Source organism: Drosophila tropicalis, unplaced genomic scaffold (genome assembly GCF_018151085.1).
Source record: "Drosophila tropicalis isolate 14030-0801.00 unplaced genomic scaffold, ASM1815108v1 contig_527, whole genome shotgun sequence".
NCBI lineage: Eukaryota > Metazoa > Arthropoda > Insecta > Diptera > Drosophilidae > Drosophila > Drosophila tropicalis.
The window spans coordinates 3391611-3415264 of NW_027172999.1; the positions used below are offsets into that span (position 1 = coordinate 3391611).

At 38.6% G+C, this 23654-nt stretch overlaps 1 protein-coding gene across 1 annotated transcript in view; it reads left to right on the forward strand.

Moving 5' to 3' along the window:
• LOC137574942 (prolyl endopeptidase-like) overlaps window positions 1-23654 on the forward strand; it is a 144637-nt gene that overhangs the window by 119690 nt on the left and 1293 nt on the right. Inside the window, 1 exon segment of the mRNA XM_068287372.1 lies at window positions 2-201. Coding sequence (XP_068143473.1) covers window positions 2-201 — 200 coding nt within the window.

A 23654-nucleotide genomic window follows, 5' to 3' on the forward strand; every position in this document is an offset into this window, starting at 1 on the left:
AAAATGGCACAATGCTGGACGATTGTTGAACAAACAAAATGTGTTTGATGATTTTCAGGCTGCTGCTGAATATTTAATTGCTAATAAATATACCACTAAAGACCGACTGGCTATACAAGGAGGCTCTAACGGTGGTCTTCTGGTTGGTTCATGCATTAACCAGAGGCCGAATTTGTTTGGAGCAGCTGTAGCCCAAGTTGGGTGAGTAAGAATGATAATACATTTTCATAATATTTTATTTTACACTCTTATGGAACATCGTTTTCACGATCTCACTGTCGTTTAGTTATTGGTCCAAGAAAAACAATCCCCTCAATGTATCAAAAGTTTCACACTGTAACTTTAACGGTCAAGAATAAGTTCCGATTGATTTAAACGAACGGGCAATACGAGATTAATAAATGTATTTGTATATGAACAAAAAGGAAAATTTTAAAGATAAATGAATTCAAAAACAAAGAGTATCAATCAGAGTTGTGCCTTTAAGCATTCACATTACTTTTTCATTAGTATTGAAAAAAAACAATGCTATACAATTTTTTTTCCTTTGTCCTAAAACATTGAAAAATGAAGTAAGTCGACTCGCCGACCTGGGTATACCATACACAAGGTGAAACAAATATTTCAAATTTCGAAAACAAAATGTATGTCTATTGAATTGTTTTTACATGCTTCATACTATGTGCTATCTCGCCGCAAACGGCCAATTCTGGCCTTGTGGACTGCTTAGTAAAATACGCATATTTTGCATATTTCTAGTCAATAAAATTCAATAAAATTTGGTAGTTTGGTAGAAATAGTTCAGATTAATTAATCTGCCGAGTTTGAATGCGATAGTCAAAAAACTACAGGAGGAAATAGTTTTTTTTTCTAAATTATGGAGGCGGAAGTGGGCGTGGCAAAATATATAAATATATAAACTCTGCGCGAGTTAAGCCAGTGTACAAACTAAATTTGATGACTTTAGCTTTGTTAGTTTTTGATAAAATCAGTTTTGTTTAATTTTCGGGGGCGGAAGTGGGCGTGGCAAAATGTTTGAAGAGCCAATATCTGCGCGTCTACTAAGCTAGTCTGCATACTAAATTTAATGTCGGTAGCTGTCATAGTTTTTAAGGAAATCCGTTTTATGTAAACTCCGGGGGTGGAAGGGGTCGTGGCAAAAAGTTTGAACAATTAGTTTCTGCGCGCTAACTAAACGAGTATATAAACCAAATTTGATGTCTCTAATGTTATACTTTTAAAAAAAAATTGTTTTATGTAATTCCTGGGGGCGTAAGTGGGCGTGGCCGAAATTTGGTGGCTCTAGCTCTTATGGACTCCGAGACGGAGACAGACATGGCTAGATACCCTTGCAAAAACTGTATATTAACTTTGGTCAGAAGTGTGCAACACATAGAACGAAGCATCTCCGACCATACAAAGTATATATATTCTTGATCAGCACGATGAGACGAGTTCAAATAGCCATGTCCGTCCGTCCGTCGGTCCGTCTGGATCAACGCAAACTCCTCCAGACCGTAAGAGCTACAGAGCTAAAATTTGCACATAGGCTTGTATATACTGCAGAGATTGTATATCTCGGATTCAGCCGGATCGGACCACTATATCATATAGCTCCCATACAAATCCCAAAGTCACGAACAGTGATATTCTCAATAACTTCGTTATTTTCTGTGCTATTGTCGTGAAACTTAATATTATGCAGTTTATAACTTCGTTACTTTTAACGCGATTGCTTTGAAATTATACATTTGTTAGTTTAATGTATCTGTTAATGACTATGCCGAATTTGATAAAGATCGCGTGACTACATCATATAGCTCCCATAGGAACGATCGGTGGAAAACAGTGACTTTGATATTGATCAAAGAGTTTAAGAAAACTGGTGGACAGACTCAACAGGTTATCCTTTGTTTGCCGCATGAAAAGTTCCGTTTCATCTTCCACGATCCGGCATGACTCACATCCACACTTGAGACCCTTTTTTTGATCTAAATGATCCTTTACCCTGCATGTAAAAGCGGCGCACTTACAATGTACTGTAGTTTTACACAACCAACAGTAAATAAAACTTTTCAGAGGGTGGGGCGGGCTTCAAACAATTTTTAACCGAACCGACAGGCATTATGAGGTTATAAGATGAATTAGTAACCAAACAAATAAAAATGAGATATGTATTGGTATTAAAATATATAACTCACTCTGAGGTCCAGAAATAATAAGAAAGCGAAATATTGAGGGTGCACAAGGGTTAAAAGATAAAGAGAGCACTATAGAGTCTAAATTACAGACACACAACAGACTGCAGTATGAGCGCAAATAACGGCGACGAGTGAAACGAAAACGAGAAAAAAAAAAATTAAAGAGCGCGAGCGCGGGAGCTAGAAATCACAAAAACAAAAACACTGCAACAAGAACTCACAGAAATTGCAAGACAACAAAGAAAGAAAGAAACAAAGGAAAAAAGGTGGCAAAGAGAGAAAGAAAGGAAAAAAAACCAACAAAGGTTTTAACAGAATTAAGGTTGTTAAAAATTATTAACACAAACACACAAAAACGCAAACGAGTGATATAGTGCAAGTTAGATTAAATCTTATAATTAAAATTTTCGATCGCGATGCCGACAAAACAAAATAAAAAAAATTATAAAACCAGTTAAAACGCGGGAGCTTAAAAAACACGTCCGTCTTCCTCGAGAGCGTTGATGATATCTACATAAATTTAAAATTTCAGCATCCGAATTTGATTTTCATCTCGCGAATTCTTGCAGTCGCTTTTGTTTAAATATATCTACATAAATTAAAACCTACAACAATACTTGCATCGGCGTTGTTGTTGTTTTGCTTATCTCTTTTACACTTGTTTAGCTTTAGCGTACAAATTGTTGTAGCATGTGTTCAATTTGACGCTCTCTCCCGCTCTTTCCTATTTTTGTTTGATTTCCGATCTCGTCTTTTGCCTAACTATACAATTTTTATTTTTATACCCTTGGAGAGGGTATTAAAAAAATTTGAATCTGATCGGATAAATATAACAAAAGTTACAGTCAATATAATAATCTCGGCTCTGCTCCGAGCTCTGCCGGCAGCGCTGCTTGCTGCCTACTACGTCATCATCAAATCATTAGAGCACATGCATACACACACAGACGCAATGCTACATGAACTGTATGTGTATGCGTGCGTTGCATTGCTTAGAGAATGAGGGAAGAAAAAGAACACATTGTAGTATGAAGAGTAAAATTGTTTTATTTGTATATTGATGAATTGAGTTGCAGAAAACACATTTATTATATGTTATATTTATCCGATCAGATTCAAATTTTGGGAACTGAGTTTTTATTATCCTATACTATCATCGTAGTAAATTTTACTGAAAATGTTTCCTCTAGAGCTATATGATCCTGACAATTTTCATACTTTATCTGACCCGGGTAATAAAAAGCCCCTAAAGAAAATTTGTATCGCGATAGCTCCTAAGATGGCTGCGTAAAACGCATACGCACCGACGGACGGACAGACGGACATGGCTATATCAACTCAGCTTCTCATGTTGATCAAGAATATATATACTTTACAAACATCTTACCAATTTTTTAAAACCCTCTCCAAGGGTATAAAAATAAAAATTGTATAGTTAGGCAAAAGACGAGATCGCAAATCAAACAAAAATAGGAAAGAGCGGGAGAGCGGGAGAGCGCATCAAATTGAACACATGCTACAACAATTTGTACGCTAAAGCTAAACAAGTGTAAAAGAGATAAGCAAAACAACAACAACGCCGATGCAAGTATTGTTGTAGGTTTTAATTTATGTACATATATTTAAACAAAAGCGACTGCAAGAATTCGCGAGATGAAAATCAAATTCGGATGCTGAAATTTTAACTAAACCGATAATGATTTTAAAATACAGTTTATGTAGATATCATCAACGCTCTCGAGGAAGACGGACGTGTTTTTTTAAGCTCCCGCGTTTTTTGTTTGAGTGTTTGTTTTGAGTGAGTTATATATTTTAATACCAATACATATCTCATTTTTATTTGTTTGGTTACTAATTCATCCAATTAACTCATAATGCCTGTCTGTTCGATTAAAAATTGTTTGCAGCCCGCCCCACCCCTGAATAGTTTTATTTATTGTTGGTTGTGTAAAACTACAGTAATGTTAAGTGCGCCGGCTTTACATGCAGGGTAAAGGATCATTTAGATCAAAAAAAAAGGGTATCAAATGGGGATGTGAGTCATGCCGGATCGTGGAAGATGAAATGGAACTTTTCATGCGGCAAACAAAATATAACCTGTTGAGTCTGTCCGCCAGTTTTCTTAAACTCTCGCAAGAGTTTAAAGCTGTCGAGTCTCAGTTTAGTAGTTTAACGCTACTGACAGTCTCGAAAGCGTAAGAAGGCAGGAGAACAGACTTCTGATATGTCCTTGTGTTTGCCGGTCTCCACATCGATATCGGTTCCGACCCCCTCTCAACCAATGCCAACTCTAATTCCGCAGACGATGTCTGTAGTGTCCGTTTTGTCTGGGCAAGAATCTACACCGATGGATTTTGCCGATAGGGATTCTAGTGATAGTAGTGCCGGAGTGCCACTTGTTGCAACTGACGCTACAATTAATGCGGTAGGTGATGCAATACCTGCAATGCCGAAACCATTGGTGGGAGTGCCACCTAAAACACACATTTTTGTTTCGAGACTTCTCCCTGATGCTACATCGGATGATGTCATGGCCCACATTCGGGCTAAACTGAATGTCTCCAATATATCAATAGAAAAGTTTAAATTTTCATATTCATCTTTTAAAATCAGTGTTCCAATTGAGCTCTTTGACTGTATCTGCAGTTCTAGCTTCTGGCAGAAAAGCTTAATTGTGAAGGAGTTTACATCCAGAAAAAAGAAGACACGGGGCCAAACAAGGATTCCTTCACCATCTATTCCTCTTTCTTCTTCATCTATTCCCACTCCTTCCTTTTCTATTCCTTCTTCTACTCTATCGAAAAACTAACAACTTCCTTCTCTGTCGGCTATCAGAATGTCAGAGGCCTTAATACTAAACTTACTAAACTCTTTGTAGATAGTCTGTCTTTTGATTTTGACCTAATTGTCTTGACTGAGACTTGGTTAAAACCTGACGTTTTTGACGCCACAGTTTCAATATTTTTATTTCAATATTTTTAGACGTGATCGTACTGATCGTAGGGGTGGTGGAGTTCTTATTGCTGTAGATTCCTCCCTATCATCGGGTCTGATAACAATACCTGTCTCAAATAGTATCGAATTTATATGCGTTAAGGTATCTTTTACTCGTTTTTCCATTTTTGTTACCTGTTCTTACATTCCGCCCCAATCGGAATGGCCAACCTACTTACTACACTTAGAATCTATTAAATATAAATTAAATAGTATAAACTTGAACTACTTTCTGACAGAGACTTATTAATTGTCCTTGGGGAATTTAACCTGCCCACTATGATTTGGTCAACACTTAATGGTAGCGAAACGTTGCTGCCCTCTGGGTGTCACGATTTTATTGATGGTCTGCTTGAGCTTTCGTTGGCCCAGCTGAATTCGATTTCTAATACGTCTGGCAGATTTCTGGATCTGATTTAGTCTGGTCCAATGGTGTTACCAGAGGATAGTTATCATCCAACTTTAAAGTTATCTATTGAGTTTGCCAGCCGCGATCCTATCTCCGGAAGACTGACTTTGTCGCACTAAACAATGCCTTTCCTAATACCGATTGGACTAATTTATACACTTGTACGGATATGAATTCCGTAATTTCTTTATTTTATCCCACTGTTGACTCAATCTTTAATGACTGTGTACCCCTAGTGTCTCCTGTGGTGACACAAAAATCACCATCTTTTACGCGGGGGCTGTCAAAACTGAAGAATCTTAAGTCTAGGTATTACAGAAAATATAAAGTCATGGGTCTATCATCGGATCTGTCTCGTTACTTGGTTGCTAAATCGAATTTTAGTGTTTCTAATTCTAAATGCTATAATAATTACTTACAACGTTGCAAGTTGCAATTCTCCGAAAATCCCAAAGAGTTCTATATTTTCGTTAACTCAAAGCGAAATTCTATCTCTCTTCCATCGTTTGCAGTTTTTAATAATGTTTCGGCCTCTTCTGATCAATCTATTTCTAATTTATTTGCTAACTTCTTGTCGACTACGTACATTTCCACTAAGTACAGCTCCAATTAGATATATCCATATCCTATTTTAGCGAAAAGTTTGGTAGATAAGGAACTAATGACGATTAAGTCGGGCCCAGACGGTATTCCTGCTTGTGTCCTGAGGTTCTGTGCGGAGTCATTGTGCTAGCATTTACTTAAGTTTTTCGAGTTGTCCGTTACACTGTCCGAACAATATGGAAGGATACGTTTATTTTACCTCTTCACAAATGTGACAATAAATAAATTGTCAGCGATACCTAAACTGTTTGAGAAAATTATGACGTCTCAAATACAGCATTTATGTAAATCTAGAATAGGTCTACCAAAACTAACCTTTTACAGTTTACATCCTTTGTTATCCAAGGTTTTAAGAATCAAAAGCAAACTGATTTTATATATACGGATTTCAGTAAGGCTTTCGATTCGGTAAACCATGGCTTACTATTACATAAGCTGAATTTAGTTGTCTTTCCGGATGCTCTGCTTGCTTGGATTTCGCAATATCTAAGCAATAGGAGGCAGAGGGTTCTTTGTAGGTCCTCTCTTTCTAAGATAATTTCTGTTGAATCGGGCAGTCACCTTGGCCCATTACTATTCACCATTTTTATACCCTTATAGAGAGGGTATTAAAAAATTGGTGTTTGTAACGCACAATAGGAGGCGTTTTCTACCCCATAAAGTATATATATTCTTGATCACCATGCGTATGCGTTTTACTCAGCCATCTTAAGAGCTATCAGGCCGAAATTTTTTCTGTGCTTTTTATTGTCTGGAGCAGATCAAGTATGAGAATTATCAGGATCGGACTACTATATCATATAGCTCCAAAACAAACATTTTCATAAAAATTGGAGTATCGCTATGAAATTTACATATGTGATAATATTGGTTATAAAACCCCAGATCCCAAAATCTGATCGGATAAATATAACACAAGTTACACACACAGACGCAACGCTACATGAACTGTATATGTATGTGTGCGTTGCTTTGCTTAGGGAATGAGGGAAGAAGAAAAACAAATTGTAGTAAAAAGAGTAAAATTGTTTTGTTTGTAAATTGATGAATTGAGTTGCAGAAAACAAATTTTGAACATGTAAAATATTATTCCCAAGGACTGCAAGGGTATAAAAACTTCGGCATAGCCGATGTTAGCATTTTTGATATTTATTAAATTCCAGAGTTCTTATGTATGCCGATGATGTAAAAATTGCTAATCGCATCGTAGACTCTCACTCATGTCATACCTTGCAAGAAGTTATTTACAAAAGTCACTGTTTTTCGACCGATCGTTCCTATGGGAGCTATATGATATAGTCACCCGATCTTGATCAAATTTGGCACAGTAATTTATAGGCGTAATAAACTGTATAGTATTAAGTTTCACGACAATACGACGACACATAAAATAACGAAGTTATTGAGAAAAGTCACTGTTTTCGACCGATCGTTTTTATTGGAGCTATATGATATAGTCGCCCGTTCTTGATCAAATTCGGCACACTCATTAACAGATATATTAAATTAAGAAATTTTTAATTTGAAAGCAATCGCGTTACAAGTAACGCAGTTATTTACAAAAGTCACTGTTATCGACCGATCGTTCCTATGGGAGCTATATGATATAGTCATCCGATCTTGATCAAATTTGGCACAGTCATTAACAGATATATTAAACTAAGAAATTTTCAATTTGAAAGCAATCGCGTTAAAAGTAACGCAGTTATTTACAAAAGTCACTGTTTTCGACCGATCGTTCCTATTATAAGAATAATAAACTCTCTAATATTAAGTTTCACTATAATAGCACAGAAAATAACGAAGTTATTGAGAAAAGTCACTGTTCGTGACTTTGGAATTAGTATGGGAGCTATATGATATAGTGGTCCGATCCAGCTGAATCCGAGATATACAACCCCTGTAGTATATACAAGCGTATATACGTGCAAAATTTCAGCTCTGTAGCTCTTAGGGTCTAGGAGGACTTTGCGTTGATCCAGACGGACGGACGGACGGACATGTCTATTTGAACTCGTCTCGTCGTGCTGATCAAGAATATATATACTTTGTATGGCCGGAGATGCTTCGTTTTATTCGTTGCACATTTCTGACCAAAAGTAATATACCCTTTTTGCAAGGGTATACAAATATCAAAGAAGCTAACATCGGCTATGCCGAAGTTTATATATGCTTGTAGTCCTTGGCAAAAATAATTTTCCATGTTCAAAATTTGTTTTCTGCAACTCAATTCATCAATATACAAACAAAACAATTTTACTCTTCATACTAGAATGTGTTCTTTTTTCTTCCCTCATTCCCTAAGCAATGCAACGCACGCATACACATACAGTTCATGTAGCATTGCGTGTATGTGTGTATGCATGTGCTCTATTGATTTGATGATGACGTAGTAGGCAGCAAGCAGCGCTGTGGGCAGAGCTGGGAGCAGAGCCGAAATTATTATATTGACTGTAACTTGTGTTATATTTATCCGATCAGATTCAAATTTTGGGATGTGGGGTTTTATATCCAATATTATCACATATGTAAAAGCGATATCCAATTTTTATGTTTGTTCTGGAGCTATATGATATAGTAGTCCGATCCTGATAATTTTCATACTTGATCTGCTCCAGATAATAAAAGGCACAGAAAAAAAATTTCAGCCCGAGAGCTTAAGAGCTGAGTAAAACGCATACGCACGGACGGACATACGGACATGGCCACATCGACTCAGCTTCTCATGCTGATCAAGAATATATATACTTTATGGTCGGAAACGTCTCCTTCTGTGCGTTATAAACATCTGACCAATTTTATAATACCCTTTGGAAGGGTATAATTAATTAACAATATTATTTTTCAATGCTAGTGAAATGACCAATGCCATTATAAAAGTAGTGCATTAGGAACGACTCTGGTATCACTAGGGTGAGTTCACAATATATACTTAATTAAATACAATGTTTATTGTCAACTTATTTTTGCCGGCGACTTTTCGTCTTCTTTCGCTGACAACTTTTCGACGACCACTTCTTTATCTTGTTCCGCATCAATTAGCTGCTATAACCAGGGACCGTAAATAATGTTTTTTTTTTTTTTAAATCGAAAAATCATTTACTTATAGAGGACTTAGAAAAGAATAGATTACACCAAAATATTTAATTCGATACCATCTATGCATTTTTGGAAAGATTTTTAAAAATTCAATTTTTTCAATTTTCTTCAAAAAAGATCATTAATTTTGAGTAATTTAATAAGAATTATCCATAAAAATCTTTTTTGATAAAAAAAAATTAAAATCAAAAGTAATGATTAAAAATTATTTTCATTTTTTTCGCTCAAAATAAAACTTTGAAAAACGGCCTCCATATTAAATATTTTCAAAATATTTATGCACATCCTTAAAAAGGAGTTCAAGGACTACCACTCCATAAAATTTTTTTTTTGCATTAGTATTAATAATAATTTTATCATTGTTTTCATTTTTCCTCGTTTTTAAGGATGTGCAAAAATATTTTGAAAATATTGGGAGTTATATGATATAGTCACCCGATCTTGATCAAATTTGGCACAGTAATTTATAGGCGTAATAAACTGTATAATATTAAGTTTCACGACAATACGACGACACAGAAAATAACGAAGTTATTGAGAAAAGTCACTGTTCGTGACTTTGGGGTTTGTATGGGAGCTATATGATATAGTGGTCCGATCTAGCTGAATCCGAGATATACAACCCCTGTAGTATGTACAAGCCTACGTGCAAAATTCAGCTCTGTAGCTCTTACGGTCTAGGAGGACTTTGCGTTGATCCAGACGGACGGACGGACGGACATGGCTATTTGAACTCGTCTCGTCGTGCTCATCAAGAATATATATACTTTGTATGGTCGGAGATGCTTCGTTTTATTCGTTGCACACTTCTGACCAAAAGTAATATACCCTTTTTGCAAGGGTATAAAAATATCAAAGAAGCTAACATCGGCTATGCCGAAGTTTATATATCCTTGTAGTCCTGAGCTGAGTAAAACGCATGCGGACGGACGCCGTACGGTCAAAGATAATCACTCGACCTGCAACGAACTATGTCTGCCGAATCGCTACCAAATCTCCAACTTTATATATCTTATCAATCTTGCATTTTGAATCATGTTGGTTCTTGTTTGGCAGAAATAATCGTAATGATAGATCGGTTTACACGTTCGATCTGACCGTTGACTCTTGCGGCGCCCGTTGTTTTCCGAACATGGTGGATTCCGTTCGACTTGATTTATTCCTTTAGCTATAAACGCAGGTTTGTTGTCACTGATAATTCGAACTGCGCACAGTGGGGCATTTTACATTGCAAAATTCATAGCTTCTAAACCGATAGAGCGATTTAAGCTTCAAAATCAATGTTTGTCAAGAGTGCTGGGTGTCCGTTGTGATGTAATATTTTTAAGCATGTTTTTCCTCTAAAATTTGAAAGAAAACTTTTTTTTTCTCATTCCAAATTAATTTTTTTTATTATTTTAAACGACAATATAACGTTTTTACACCATACACCCATAGGGTGAAATGGTATATTAAAGTCGCCAAAATGTATGTAACATGCAGAAGGAAGCTTTTCCGATATATATAAATATATTCTTGATCAGCACGACGCAACGAGTTCAAATAGCCATGTCCGTCCGTCTGGATCAACGCAAACTCCTCCTTGACAATTAGAGCTACAGAGCTGACATTTTGCACGTATATACTGCAGGGCTTGTATATCTCGGACTTAGCCGGATCGGACCACTGTATCATATAGCTTTCACACAAACGCCAAGGTCACGAGCAGTGACTTTTCCAATAAGTTCGTTATTTTCCAGAGCTATTGTCGTGAAACTTAATAGTAGAGAGCAACGACTGTGACAAATTTGATCAAGATCGGGTGACTATATCATATAGCTCCCATAGGAACGATCGGCATTCGTCTTTTTAAATAAAACTTTTTTTGTGGTTTACGTCTATAAGTAAGGAAGAAGAAACGAAAAACTTGCAAGTGTATACAAACGTGAACGCGGTCGAAATTAACCCTGGCCCTCTGTTTGTATTATGCATTTGACGAAGTTATTAATAATACGGGCCACGTTTGATTTTAAATGCGGCGTCCAATAAGACTGCTGAATTGCGTGCATCGTCTTTTGCAACACATAGTGACCAACATTGTGGGCTTCAACAATGATTTTTTTTTCCATTTGTTTCGAGACAACCAAAAGTTCATTACAGCCAACCGTTTTGTATTAAATACCGCCCTTTAATTTAAAATCTTCGCAACAATTCATTCAGAGCCTTTGACATTGTATCCTCCTGCTGCCCTTTTTTTAATCGTGCCGTCGTTTCCGATCGTATAATCATATTCCTTTGTGGATAGCGAATGAGACAATCCACAGAAGTTAATATCATGCAAGTAAACAATCCATCGCGCCATATCTCTAGGACCATCCTTCTTGTTTATTGTCTGACAATAGTGCCGGTTCAAACGATTCAAGACAGTCGGGTATAGTCAGAAATCGAAACTACATCTTCAGCAGGTAGTTCGATTGATTGCGTGTCCCAAATTCTTTCGGCAGGCGAAACCGGGTGGCGGAGTTGATTGAAATGACGTTTAAAAATACGGCGATCATGTAAGCATGAAATGGGGCCTGTCTGGCCCACAAGTTCGCTTAGTTACGGACCCATACCGGAGCACCAATAGGAAACTGCTTATCATTTGTTGGTTGGACCTTTCCGTATGTTATTTCCTTGGGTTGAATTTTGTCGAAATATGGCTTAAGCTCTCAGTTACATAGTAGTTCTGCAGGGGTATGGTTTGTCGTGGTGTGAGGGGTAGTGTTTTGGCTAAAAAGATCGCGCCAGTGCCAAATCTATGTTAAGATTTCTGTCGAACGTGAATGCAGTGCCATTGGCTGACACTATTTCGTCCGGTAATCCGTGCGTTGCAAAAAGCTGTCTCAAGAATTTAATAGCAGCAGCAGATGATGTATATTTCACTACAGAGACTTCCAGCCATTTTGAAAATAAATCCACAACTAGGCAGAAGGTATTCCCAAGAAAAATATGAGTAGAGCTGATCTGAACAATCAACTTTTCCATTGGGCCATCCCCTTAACACCCAGTTCAGAACTTTTGATAAATGCGCGTCTTTCTTAGTCTGTAATGCTAGAGTTTCAGCGCTGACAAGTGGTGTTCCAGCCCATTCAATCATTAACACTTCTTCTGTAGTGTTGCCTTCCCCTTGTTGTGGTAATGGGCATAAGCTTAAGAAGTCGGCGTTGCCAATTTTTAAACCAGGTCTGTGCTCATCGAAGTATCTGTGTGGAAATTACATTTGGAGTTGCCTTAGCCGTTGTAAATATTCCGAGCAATGGGCAATGATCTGTGACGAGAGTAAACGAACAGCCATATAAATAATTGTGCAATTTTTTAAAGCCTGATATAAGCCCAACGGCTTCTCTGTCGATTTGCGAGTAGTTTTTTTCTGTCTTGGAGAGAGTTCTAGAATAAAAGGCAATAAGCTTCTCTGATCCATCCGGAAGTTTGTGGCTCAGAACCGCTCCGATTCCGTACGGAGATGCATCGCAGGTTAAAAATACTCGTAATTTGACATCGAAGTGCATTAGCACATTTTGTGAAGTTACAAAATTTCTTGGTGCTTATGGGCCCACAAGCATGGCGAAAATTGTAGTCTGGTTACTTTGAAATCACCTTTGTCTCATCTACCACTAGTTGTTGGTACGCCTGAGCCAAGTCGATTTTCGCAAATATGGATCCTCCTTCAACTGATGCAAATAATGAATTCATTGCAGGAATTTGATGGCATGTTGCTTAATCACTCTATTAATTGTCAACTTTTAGTCGTCACATATGCGAATAGTACCATCCTTTTTATTTACTGGCACTGTAGGAGTCGCCCAGTCGGAGTATTCAATGAGAACTAGGATTCCTTGGGAAATAAGACGGTCTAATTATTCTTCATACAATTCTTGAATTGCGAATGGAATGCGTCTCGGTGGCAGTCGGACTGGTTTTGCATTAGTATTGATTTGTAATGACACATGTGGTTCCAGAAAACGGCCTAATTCAGACGTAAACAGATCCTTATATTTCGACAGAGTTGCCTCGATGCTAAGTTCAGCGTTAATGGCATGTATTCCTTCTAAGCTAATGCCTAAGGGCATAAACCAGTTGCGTCCAAGTAAATTCGATCCTCCGCTTGATGTAACAACCAGTGGGAGATTCGGAATGTATTTATTATCCTACTGGGCAGATGTATCCACGATGCCAATAACTGGTATTCGGTTTTTTTGGTAGTCCGTAAACTCTAGAGAACAATCTTGGATATTCCGTCTGTCCATTGGCCAGACGTTACGAAACGTAGCTTCGTCTATCATAGTGATCGCAAACCCCGAATCCACTTTGAATTGGCAACCATCGCATGGCTGGTGGTGCTGATTGGGTCAGATTGGACGGATCGCATTGGTCTGGACTTCGTGTATCGACTCAGTGCTCACATCAGTATTTCGCATAACCCAAGCGCTGTGAGCAGCGGCCTCACTAAATATGGCGCGTTCCATCGCGCGTAAAACTGTCAAATCTGCCTCTGCTAGCAGACTCTTCTGAAAACCTTCATCCTTCATTCCACATACAAAGCGATCGCTCAACATGCGATCCAGCGCACCGCCAAATTTGCAGTCGACAGCGAGAGTCCTAAGTGCAGCCATGTAGTTCGCAACCGATTCATCTATTAGTTGGTCTCGTTAATGAAATTGGTAGTAGACCGCAATTTCCGATTGACATGGAGACAAATGTTGGTTGAGTAATTCCAATATTTCCGATAAACTCAAATCACTAACCTGAGTAGGGGATGCCAATGACGTTAGAAGCTCGAACAGTGGAGCGCCGGCCAACGTAAGCAATGCAGCCTTCTTCCGTGCTTCCTCCGTAACGTCATTGGCCAGAAGATACAGCTCGAAACGCTGCTTGTAACTTGTCCACTTGTTTGGGTGATTTAAGTCAAATGGTTCCAACTGACCCACTCCTGACATTAACACTGATTTATTTGTTAATTTGCGTTCTGTAGCAATATCCACCTTGGCAGGCTTTTCCTCAGCTGAGTTAAAATCAGACATTAGTCGTTGAGTTCGATCGTATGTATGCAAACACCAATTCATAATTGCAGTAGTCGTAGTGCGTCTGTCTGCAAATGCGGGTGTTGGAAAAATACCGTATCTGTATTCCAATTTACTATACACACGATAAATATACATATATATAAGTTTGACGAATTATCCCATCCTCGTCAGCAATTTTGTGTATGTGCAAACCTATGTATATATATGTATAGTGTTTAATTATATTATAATGGTACAGTACAAATATAAAAGAATATGTAGTGTAGACCTTGTAGTATTAATTAGCTCCTCTCTAGTTGTAGCAGTAGTAATAGTCCGTCGTAGTTGTAGCTGTAGTAGTAGTCGCTCGTAGTCTTAGCAGTAGTTATAGTCCCTCCTAGTTGTACCAATGGTAATAGTCCCTCGTTGTTGTAGCAGTAGTAATAGTCCCTCGTAGTCGTAGCAGTAGTAATAGTTCCTAGTAGTTGTAGCAGTAGTAATAGTCCTTCGTAGTCGTTGGGAAGTGGGACGATGTTGTCTCGAAGTAATTAGTAGAACGACTGCTAGTACAACTGTTAACAACCCTTTTAACAGTGCAACGATAACAGCTTCGTAGAGAGGAGTCACATACATAACAATTATGTAGTTTATAGTTTAAGCATAGTTATATAGTTTAAGTTTTTGATTATATAGTTGAAATACAACCAACATTCTAAAAGCAAAGTCTTTCCGCAGAAGATCAATCTCTAATCAGGCAACAATTGAATATCCCTTGATAAACTTGCGAAGAAACCCAGTTAAGCCCAGGAATGCTTTAACTGCCTTTATATTCTTTGGTACTTGAAACTTGTTGACATCTTTGGTCTTCTCTTGTCCTGGCTTAATTTGTACATCGTTGATCGTATAGCTCAAAAAATCAACGGAGTTTTTTCCAGCACGTCACCATTTAACAACGGTTGAATAACATTTGTCATATATCGGATAAATACTGCAGATGAATTACAGAATTTAAAAGAAGTCTTGTTGAACTCGAATTTTTTTTTTTTTTCTTTAATCTTTACGGCCTGCAGTTTCTCTAGGACATCGTCAATTATCGGGACCGGAAACCCATCCGTCAACACCACAGTTCAGATTTCGAAAATCTACGCAGATTCGAAAGCTGCCGTCTTTCTTTTTCACCATAACGACTCGACTGGCAAAATTGGCTGAAGTTTGACGCACGATTTCAGCATATACATAGCCATTCTCGACTTGTTCCTTTACTGCTGCAGCTTCAATAGCCAGTAGACCACTTGCGAAACGGCAAGATACTACATCTGGGTATGTAGTATACAGATTGGTATACTACCTGCATCAGTCGATTCTGCTACTAGCCCTGCAGCAATCTGGGTTCTCTCTTCAAAGGTTTCCATAAAGTCATAGCCGAGTACAACATCATACGGCACATCTTCGTTTGCGACAACAACAAACAACTTTTCCGCCTATACCAATCAGGTTCTTGATAGCTTTCTCCAGATATTTAATTCTATCCTGTACAGCTCTTCTGGACACCAAAGACACATGCGCTACTGCGTCAACCAAAACGTCAATTTTGCAACCTTTTATGTCCACTTCCACTTGCAACCTTTTAAGTCCACTTTCTTCCTTTATGCAATGTTTGCAATCTCCATACGCCTCGAAATATACACTGCACCACCATTCGCAATCCTTGTACAGTTTCTTGAGATATGACCCTCTCCATTGCACTGTAGACGGAAAGCCAGATTTTTTGGCATAAAGTCCAATTTTGAAGATAGAGAGTTGAAACTTGGTACAGGTGATACTAATATCATACATAGTAAGCCTTTAAAATTTGATCCGGATCCGACCACGCCCACTCAGACCGCCCATATAAGTAATCTTGCTAATGAGCTATTTTTCAATTTTAATTATGTGCTTCTCTTAGTATACTACAAAATTTGTTTTAAAAAACATATTAATAACAAAAAACATACATAACAATATTATTTAAATATATTCATTATTTGAATTCTTAAGCATTTAAATATATGTACTATAATTTGAGTCTGACTCCTCATCGTTTCCTCATAGTCCACATTTGGAATGACCCTTTTTCTTTGGAATGTAAGTGGTTTGTAGGGATTCCTATTGACTGAAGATGTTATTAATAGCCAATCGGAATGAGGTCGTGAATAATAGCAGCTTTTTTATTTATCAAATCTTTTTGTTGATCGTCTATATTTTTGCTGCCGATATGATGAACAACAATCCAATCATAAATTGATTCTTTTTTATTTGTGTTGTTGCGCCATATATCAAGCAACTGTGCATTGCTGAATTCAAAAGTGGCTACAATATGTGTTATGTGCAAAGAGGGATGCAAGAAGACGCAAATAAGATTATTACCTCGAACAAGTACGTACTTTTATTTATGACTTCACATATTTACTTTTTGGCCGGGAGTGGACGGATATTAGTTCTACTCCATAATTCACGTGGACTCGGGTCTAGTTTTTAAGAAAAACATATACTACAACATAAGACACATGTACAACATTGAACACATACTTCACAATTCTAAACTGAAATTTATATTAAGCATACCTGGCTCTGTATTTTCCATAGGTAATTATGTTATTAATGTTTACTTTCTCTCAAATAAGTCACCTTAAACTTTAGCAAATTTATAAAGCTTGCAAATGTAAACAAAGATCTGAGCACATGCTTGTCTTTGGGACCCTGGTTCTCATACAGGGCTGCAACAACTAATCTATACTTCATCAATATATTGTGCTTAGAGTGTCTAGTTTCTAAATAAATAACAAAAGGCACCATATCGTTCCATGATTTTTTAGACTTTATGCCCAAAAAATCGGGCTTTCCGTCCACAGTACATTGCAGCGAGAACATTTTGTTGTCACATTGCATTCGCAATTCTCGCTTTGTCGCGACATTTCGGCGCCCGCGCGCTCTTTCTTGGTGTTTTCTTGCCGAAGTACTTAATCGACTCTCCTTTAATTTTACAACTGTTCTCGGGAATTTTCCAACAAAAGCAGCATACAACTGTAAATGATTTTTAGCAACTTTTCAAAACCATTTTACAACTTAAGCACTGATTGTTTTTTATGTTTACCGATACGACGAGGACGAGCCCCCAAATGTAATGGATTTATTTATCTATATAAACAAATAAAAAGTTGTTATAGATAAAAATGAAGCAAGTAAGTCGACTCGTCGACTTGGGTATACCATACACCAGGTGAAACAAATATTTCAAATTTCGAAAACCAAATGCATGTCTATTAAATTGTTTTTACATGTTTTATAGTATGTGCTATCTCGCTCACTCTACGAACACACGAGCACTCTAGCGCCGCCACTAGCCAACGGCCAATTCTGGCCTTGTGGACCGCTTAGTAAAATACGTTCATATGCATATTTTGCATGTTTCTAGTCCGATTTCAATAAAATTTGGTAGCTTGATAGAAATAGATAAGAATAATTAGTCTGCCGAATTTGATAGCGATAGTCGAAAAAATACAGGAGGAAATAGTTTTTTTCTAAATTATGGAGGCGGAAGTGGGCGTGGCAAAATGTGAAAATATATAAATTCTCCGCGCATACTATGCCAGTATACATACTAAATTTGGTGACTTTAGCTTTGTTAGTTTTTGATAAAATCAGTTTTGTTTAATTTGCGGGGGCGGAAGTGGGCGTGGCAAAATGTTTAAATAGCCAATATCTGCGCGTCTATTAAGCTTAATAGACGAAACGGCAAGATACTAGCTGTCTACATACCAAATTTAATGTCGGTAGCTATCATAGTTTTTAAGGAAATCAGTTTTATGTAAATTCTGGGGGCGGAAGGGGGCGTGGCAAAAAGTTTAAACAATTAGTTTCTGCGCGCTAACTAAACGAGCATATAAACCAAATTTGATGTCTCTAGCTATTATACTTTTTAAGAAAAACAGTTTTGTGTGATTCCTGGGGGTGTAAGGGGGCGTGGCAAAAAGTTTGAACAGTTAATTTCTGCGCACTAACAAATCGGGTATACAAACTAAATTTGATGTCTCTAGCTGTTATACTTTTTTAAGAAAAATAGTTTTATGTGATTCCTGGGGGCGTAAGGGGGCGTGGCCGGAATTCCAATTAACTCTATATATGTACATAATACACGAGTATACATACCAAATTTGGTGGCTCTAGCTCTTATAGTCTCCGAGATCTGCGTGTTCATACGGACGGACGGACGGACGGACATGGCTAGATCGACTCGGCTGTTCATCCTGATCAAGAATATATATACTTTATAGGGTCGCAGAAGCTTCCTTCTGCCTGTTACATACATTTTGGCGACTTTAATATACCATTTCACCCTATGGGTGTATGGTATAACTACGTCCGTCACGCCAAAAAGCAGAGGCGGCATCCATCGCCGATCATGATTTGGTTATTATGTGCAATAACGCCGACATTTTTATACCCTCGCAAAAAGGGTATATTAATTTTTGTCAGAAGTGTGCAACGCATAGAAGGAAGCATTTCCGAGTATATATATTCTTGATCAGCACGACGAGACGAGTTCAAATAGCCATGTCCGTCCGTCCGTCCAACGCAAACTCCTCCTAGACCGTAAGAGCTACAAAGAAGCTGAAATTTTGCATGTAGGCTTGTATATACTGCAGGGGTTGTATATCTCGGATTCAGCCGGATCAGACCACTATATCATATAGCTCCCATATTAACGTCAGTCACGAACAGTGACTTTTTTCGTTATTTTCTGAGATATTGTCTTGAAATTAGTGAGTTTATTTATGTTTTATACGACTGTGCCAAATTTGATCAAGATCGGATGACTATGTCATATAGCTCCCATACACAGGAAAACAGTGACTCGGTTTAATAACTTCGTTTTTTCCTATGTAAGCCGTTACAAACTTTGACGCGGCCGCCCCTTGGTTTTTGTTACTCTTCGCCTTCCGTCAAACTAAAACGTTTTATAGAACAGCCTACAACTTAAGGTTTAATTTACATTCTAAAACGAACATAGGCAAAAAGCGAGGTCTGATCGATTCTTTAAATTTCCGAAGAGAACAGAAGGCTGCGACTCGCTACTTTAAAGAAAATAAAAAAAAATTTAAAGAAGCTAACTTCGGCTATGCCGAAGTTTATATACCCTTACAGTCCTTGACAACAATAATTTAACAAGTTGTAAATTTGTTTTCTGCAACTCAATTCATCAATATACAAGCAAAACAATTTTACTCTTTATACTACAATTTTTTTTTCTTCTTCCATCATTCCCTAAGCAAAGCACCGCACGCATACACATACAGTTCATGTAGCGTTGCGTCTGTGTGTGTATGCATGTGCTCTGTTGATGACGAATGACGTAGTTTTATATCCCATACTATCACATCAGCAAATTTCATGGGGATACTCCAATTTTTATGAAATTTTGTTGAAAATGTTTCTTCTAGAGCTATATGATATTGTTCGGAAACCAACTGCCTAGTTCGACTGTTTAAGGCGGGACCGTCTATTTGATTTATTGTTCAATATATTTGCAATTTGTATAAAGTTACAATCGGTCAGTTCAATGGTCTTCTCTAAACCTAAGCTACCATACCAACCATACGGTACCAGTGAACTCGATAACAATTTGATGGTAATATGACACTGCAATTCGATAATTATCTTACTGCACTAACAATATGGAATACAAATCAAATTTCTTATATGCTAACAATAAAAATGCATTTAACTATTAGTTCAGCACATAGGATGGGCCGCTAATTTGGTGATAGGGCGTTTGTAAGATCCATGGGCAGTAGTTACAGTAACTACCCGAATCAATCCATCGTTTCCAGGATGGACCGCAGAGACTCGTCCCAATATCCATTTGGTGGGTGGAAGATGTGGCTCCTTGAGCACCACAAGAGTTCCAATACAAAGGTTATTCTCTTTTGATGACCATTTGGTTCGGTCTTGCAATGATGTGAGGTATTCCATATACCAGCGCTTTATTGATACCATCTCTCCACACGGTTGAATGTCATGTCCAAATAACAGGGCTCAGGTAGCGCAGTGTAAGGTGACCCAACAAGAAAATGAGCAGGTGTGAGAGGGTCCAGAGAGCTGTCACCGTTTGCGCACAGTGGTCTTGAGTTTAATACAGCTTCTATTTGCGCTAACACAGACAACTCCTCAAAGGTCAGTGCGTTAGCGCCGATAACCCGACGGAGATGTAGTTTCACGGATTGCATTCCAGATTCCCATATGCTGCCAACGTGTGGTGCCGACGGCGGTATGAAATGCCATGTGAGGCCTTCACTCGCGACAAAACTAGCAAGTTCCTTATCCTTTATGTGATCGATGGCCAAACGTCTCATCTCGTTAGCGCACGTCTACTTCCGTGAAAGGTGGTACCATTGTCCGAGTAGAGATCAGTGGGTCTTGTTCGGCGAGAAATAAATCGTTTAAATGCTGCAATGAAAGCGTTGGTTGTTAAGTCACTAACGACCTTCAAGTGTATTGCCTTTGTTGCGAGACAGACAAATATGGCAAACCAAGCCTTTCCAATACGAGCTGTTCGACCCTTATTCTCCTTGATTGCAATTGGTGATTGCAAAATGTATTTGATGAATGTGCCGAATTAATAACAAGCTGATCGGTGACTCCTTGGGCAGTAGACATTGTAGTGTAGGGATGATCGTTCGATTCGGCCTCCAACTCGTACAATTCCTCTCTCGTCAAGGAATGGGCTGTACCGGATCAATCGAGATTTAATTGATAACGGCTCTTGTTTATTAAGCTTTTCATAGTCCTTGGAAAAGCTCTTGCGTTGTACGTGTTGCAGAAGTAGACATCGTGCTGATTGTAACTCAACAGATGTAAGGAATGTTTTATCGGAGAGTGTTCCTTTGCATCTAAGTCGCTCAATGAATCGGTAACAGTAGCTGGTTACCCGTAAGAGATGGCTCCAGGACGATAACTTGTTGATTAATAACTCGTGAATGCATTCCATGAAGCACAGTAATTGGCTGGCGTCGTTCCTCAGTCGCCATGTCAGTAATGCTTTGGCCTTTGTTTGTGTGGTCTGGGGTTTGGAATCAAAAGGGGCAACTCTATGACAAACATAGGTATTCCAACGACGGGGTGGCGATGATAACCAGTGCAAGACTATCTCCGAGTCAGTCCAGCAATGTAAGCTGGAAATGGGTATAGTTAGAGATTCTGTTACAAGTTTACGTAATCGGCTAAGTTGAAGAGCGGCGTTGAGTTCAAGACGGGGAATAGAGATAGGCTTAAGCGGGGCTACTCGGGTTTTGGCATCCACCAACCGACTCCGGTAACCATTCGTTGTAAGAACGCGACTATAAATAAATGACAGCGCCATAGGCTTTTGAAAGACTTTTGAAAGATCCGATAATGGCGCCCGTTTGCTAGGGGCCTGTTTGTTTGCAATCATCGGTATATTAACTAATAACTCATCTCGACCAGGATTCCAAGGAATGCCCAATATTATAACGTTGTCCTCGATCGACGCATGTCCATGTAAACAATCTTCTTTTTGGTATCGACTTCAAGAAACTCCAGCTGTTCGAACTCCATTTTCTCAACTTGAAATTTCCTTCATCTAATAAAAAATCAGTTGATCTTTTAATTTCATAAGTTCGCCAACTGAATTGCATCCAGTTGGAATGTCATCCACGTACGCATCGCGCGCTAGAACTCGCGCGGCTAGTGGATATTTCTCTTCATAGTCTATGGCCAATTGTTTCAAAACCCGTATAGCCAAGAAGGGTGAAGGCGCCAATCCGTAGGTGACAGTACGCAATCGATAATGCTGCATAGGGTCCATTGAGGAACTGCGCCAGATGATCCGTTGATAGTTTTTATGATGGGGAGCAACCTCTATTTTGAGGAACATCTTTTCTATATCCGAACAGCAAACATAACGATGTTGTCTGAATCGAAGGCAACCACCAAATAGATCTCGTTGAATGGGAGGCCCAATGTGAAGACGCTCATTGAGTGACACTCCGCTACTATCTTTTCCAGATCCATCAAACACCACTCGGCATTTGGTAGTGGTGCTTTCCGGTTTCAAGACGACGTGATGCGGCAAATAGAAACAACCGTCGGGCTGCTCGTCGATCTGCTGTGTGTTGAGTATTTCCATATGACCGCTCTTCAGATACTCGTCCATGAAAGCGATATACTCTCTCTTGAAACTTGGGTCGCGACCAAACTTGCGTTCTAGTGACTGCAATCAGCTAACAGCTTGTGGAAGGGTTTCGCCAATTGGTGGCATCGGGGCTTTGAATGGGTATTCTACTACATACGTGCGAGATTGGGAACGGGTGTGAGTGGTGATAAAGTGTTGTTCAGTCGGATCAAATATCTCCAATGTCGATGTTTTCGATGGAATGCTATCCATCTCCATGAAGGATCGCACCTGCGAGTCGAGGTCCAAGTGAACATGATGAGTGATTGCCAGTGGTTGGTTTTCCCCGAATGTACTATATGGACCTGCAAGAGTTCAATCAAAAATTGTATTTAGTGCGATAGGAACGTTGTTGCCAAAAGATTTTTGCTCTCCAGTACAGAATTTCCAGAGCTGATCTGATCCAAAAAGTACATCTACGGCACCAACTGTGCCGAAAGACGGATCAGCTAAGGGTAACTTCAAAATTTCCTTCCATTGCGTTGAGCTCATGTCCACGTTTTGAGCTGGAAGAGCTGATGTAAGGGTGCTGAGGAAGTACGAGTCCTCTGTGTCTTCTGTGTCACGAGTGTGACGTGAAACTCTCTTGCTGTGCTTTGGAACTGCTATTTGCTGCTCGATTGCAACGTATCACCTCGGGAGAGCAGAAATTTGATAAAACTGTCGATCGTTACAGTGTAATCCTCAGATTCACTGCGCTCTGCCCCTGCTTGCCGAGTGTTGTTGTCTACCTTTGCCAGTAGCACCTGAATTAACCAGGGATCTCGATTCTCACATTCTAATGCTCTTAGTCCGCTAATTACTTCGTCGGCTCCGTCAGCCAGCTTGCGAATCGGGACAGAGTTGATTACAGATGCCCTTGGGAGATTTAGAAAACTGTCAATGAAGGAACGAATGATTACATGTCTCTTATTGTAACGTTGGACCAGCCTGTCCCAAGCCTCACTATAGTTATCGTTGGTCACGAAAACGCGTGTGTCGTAACTTGCCCCTGCTTGGGTTTTCTCGATGAATGTAATTGATTTATTCTTCAATATATTTGCAATTTGTATAAAGTTACAACCGGTCAATTCAAAGGTCTTATCTAAACCTAA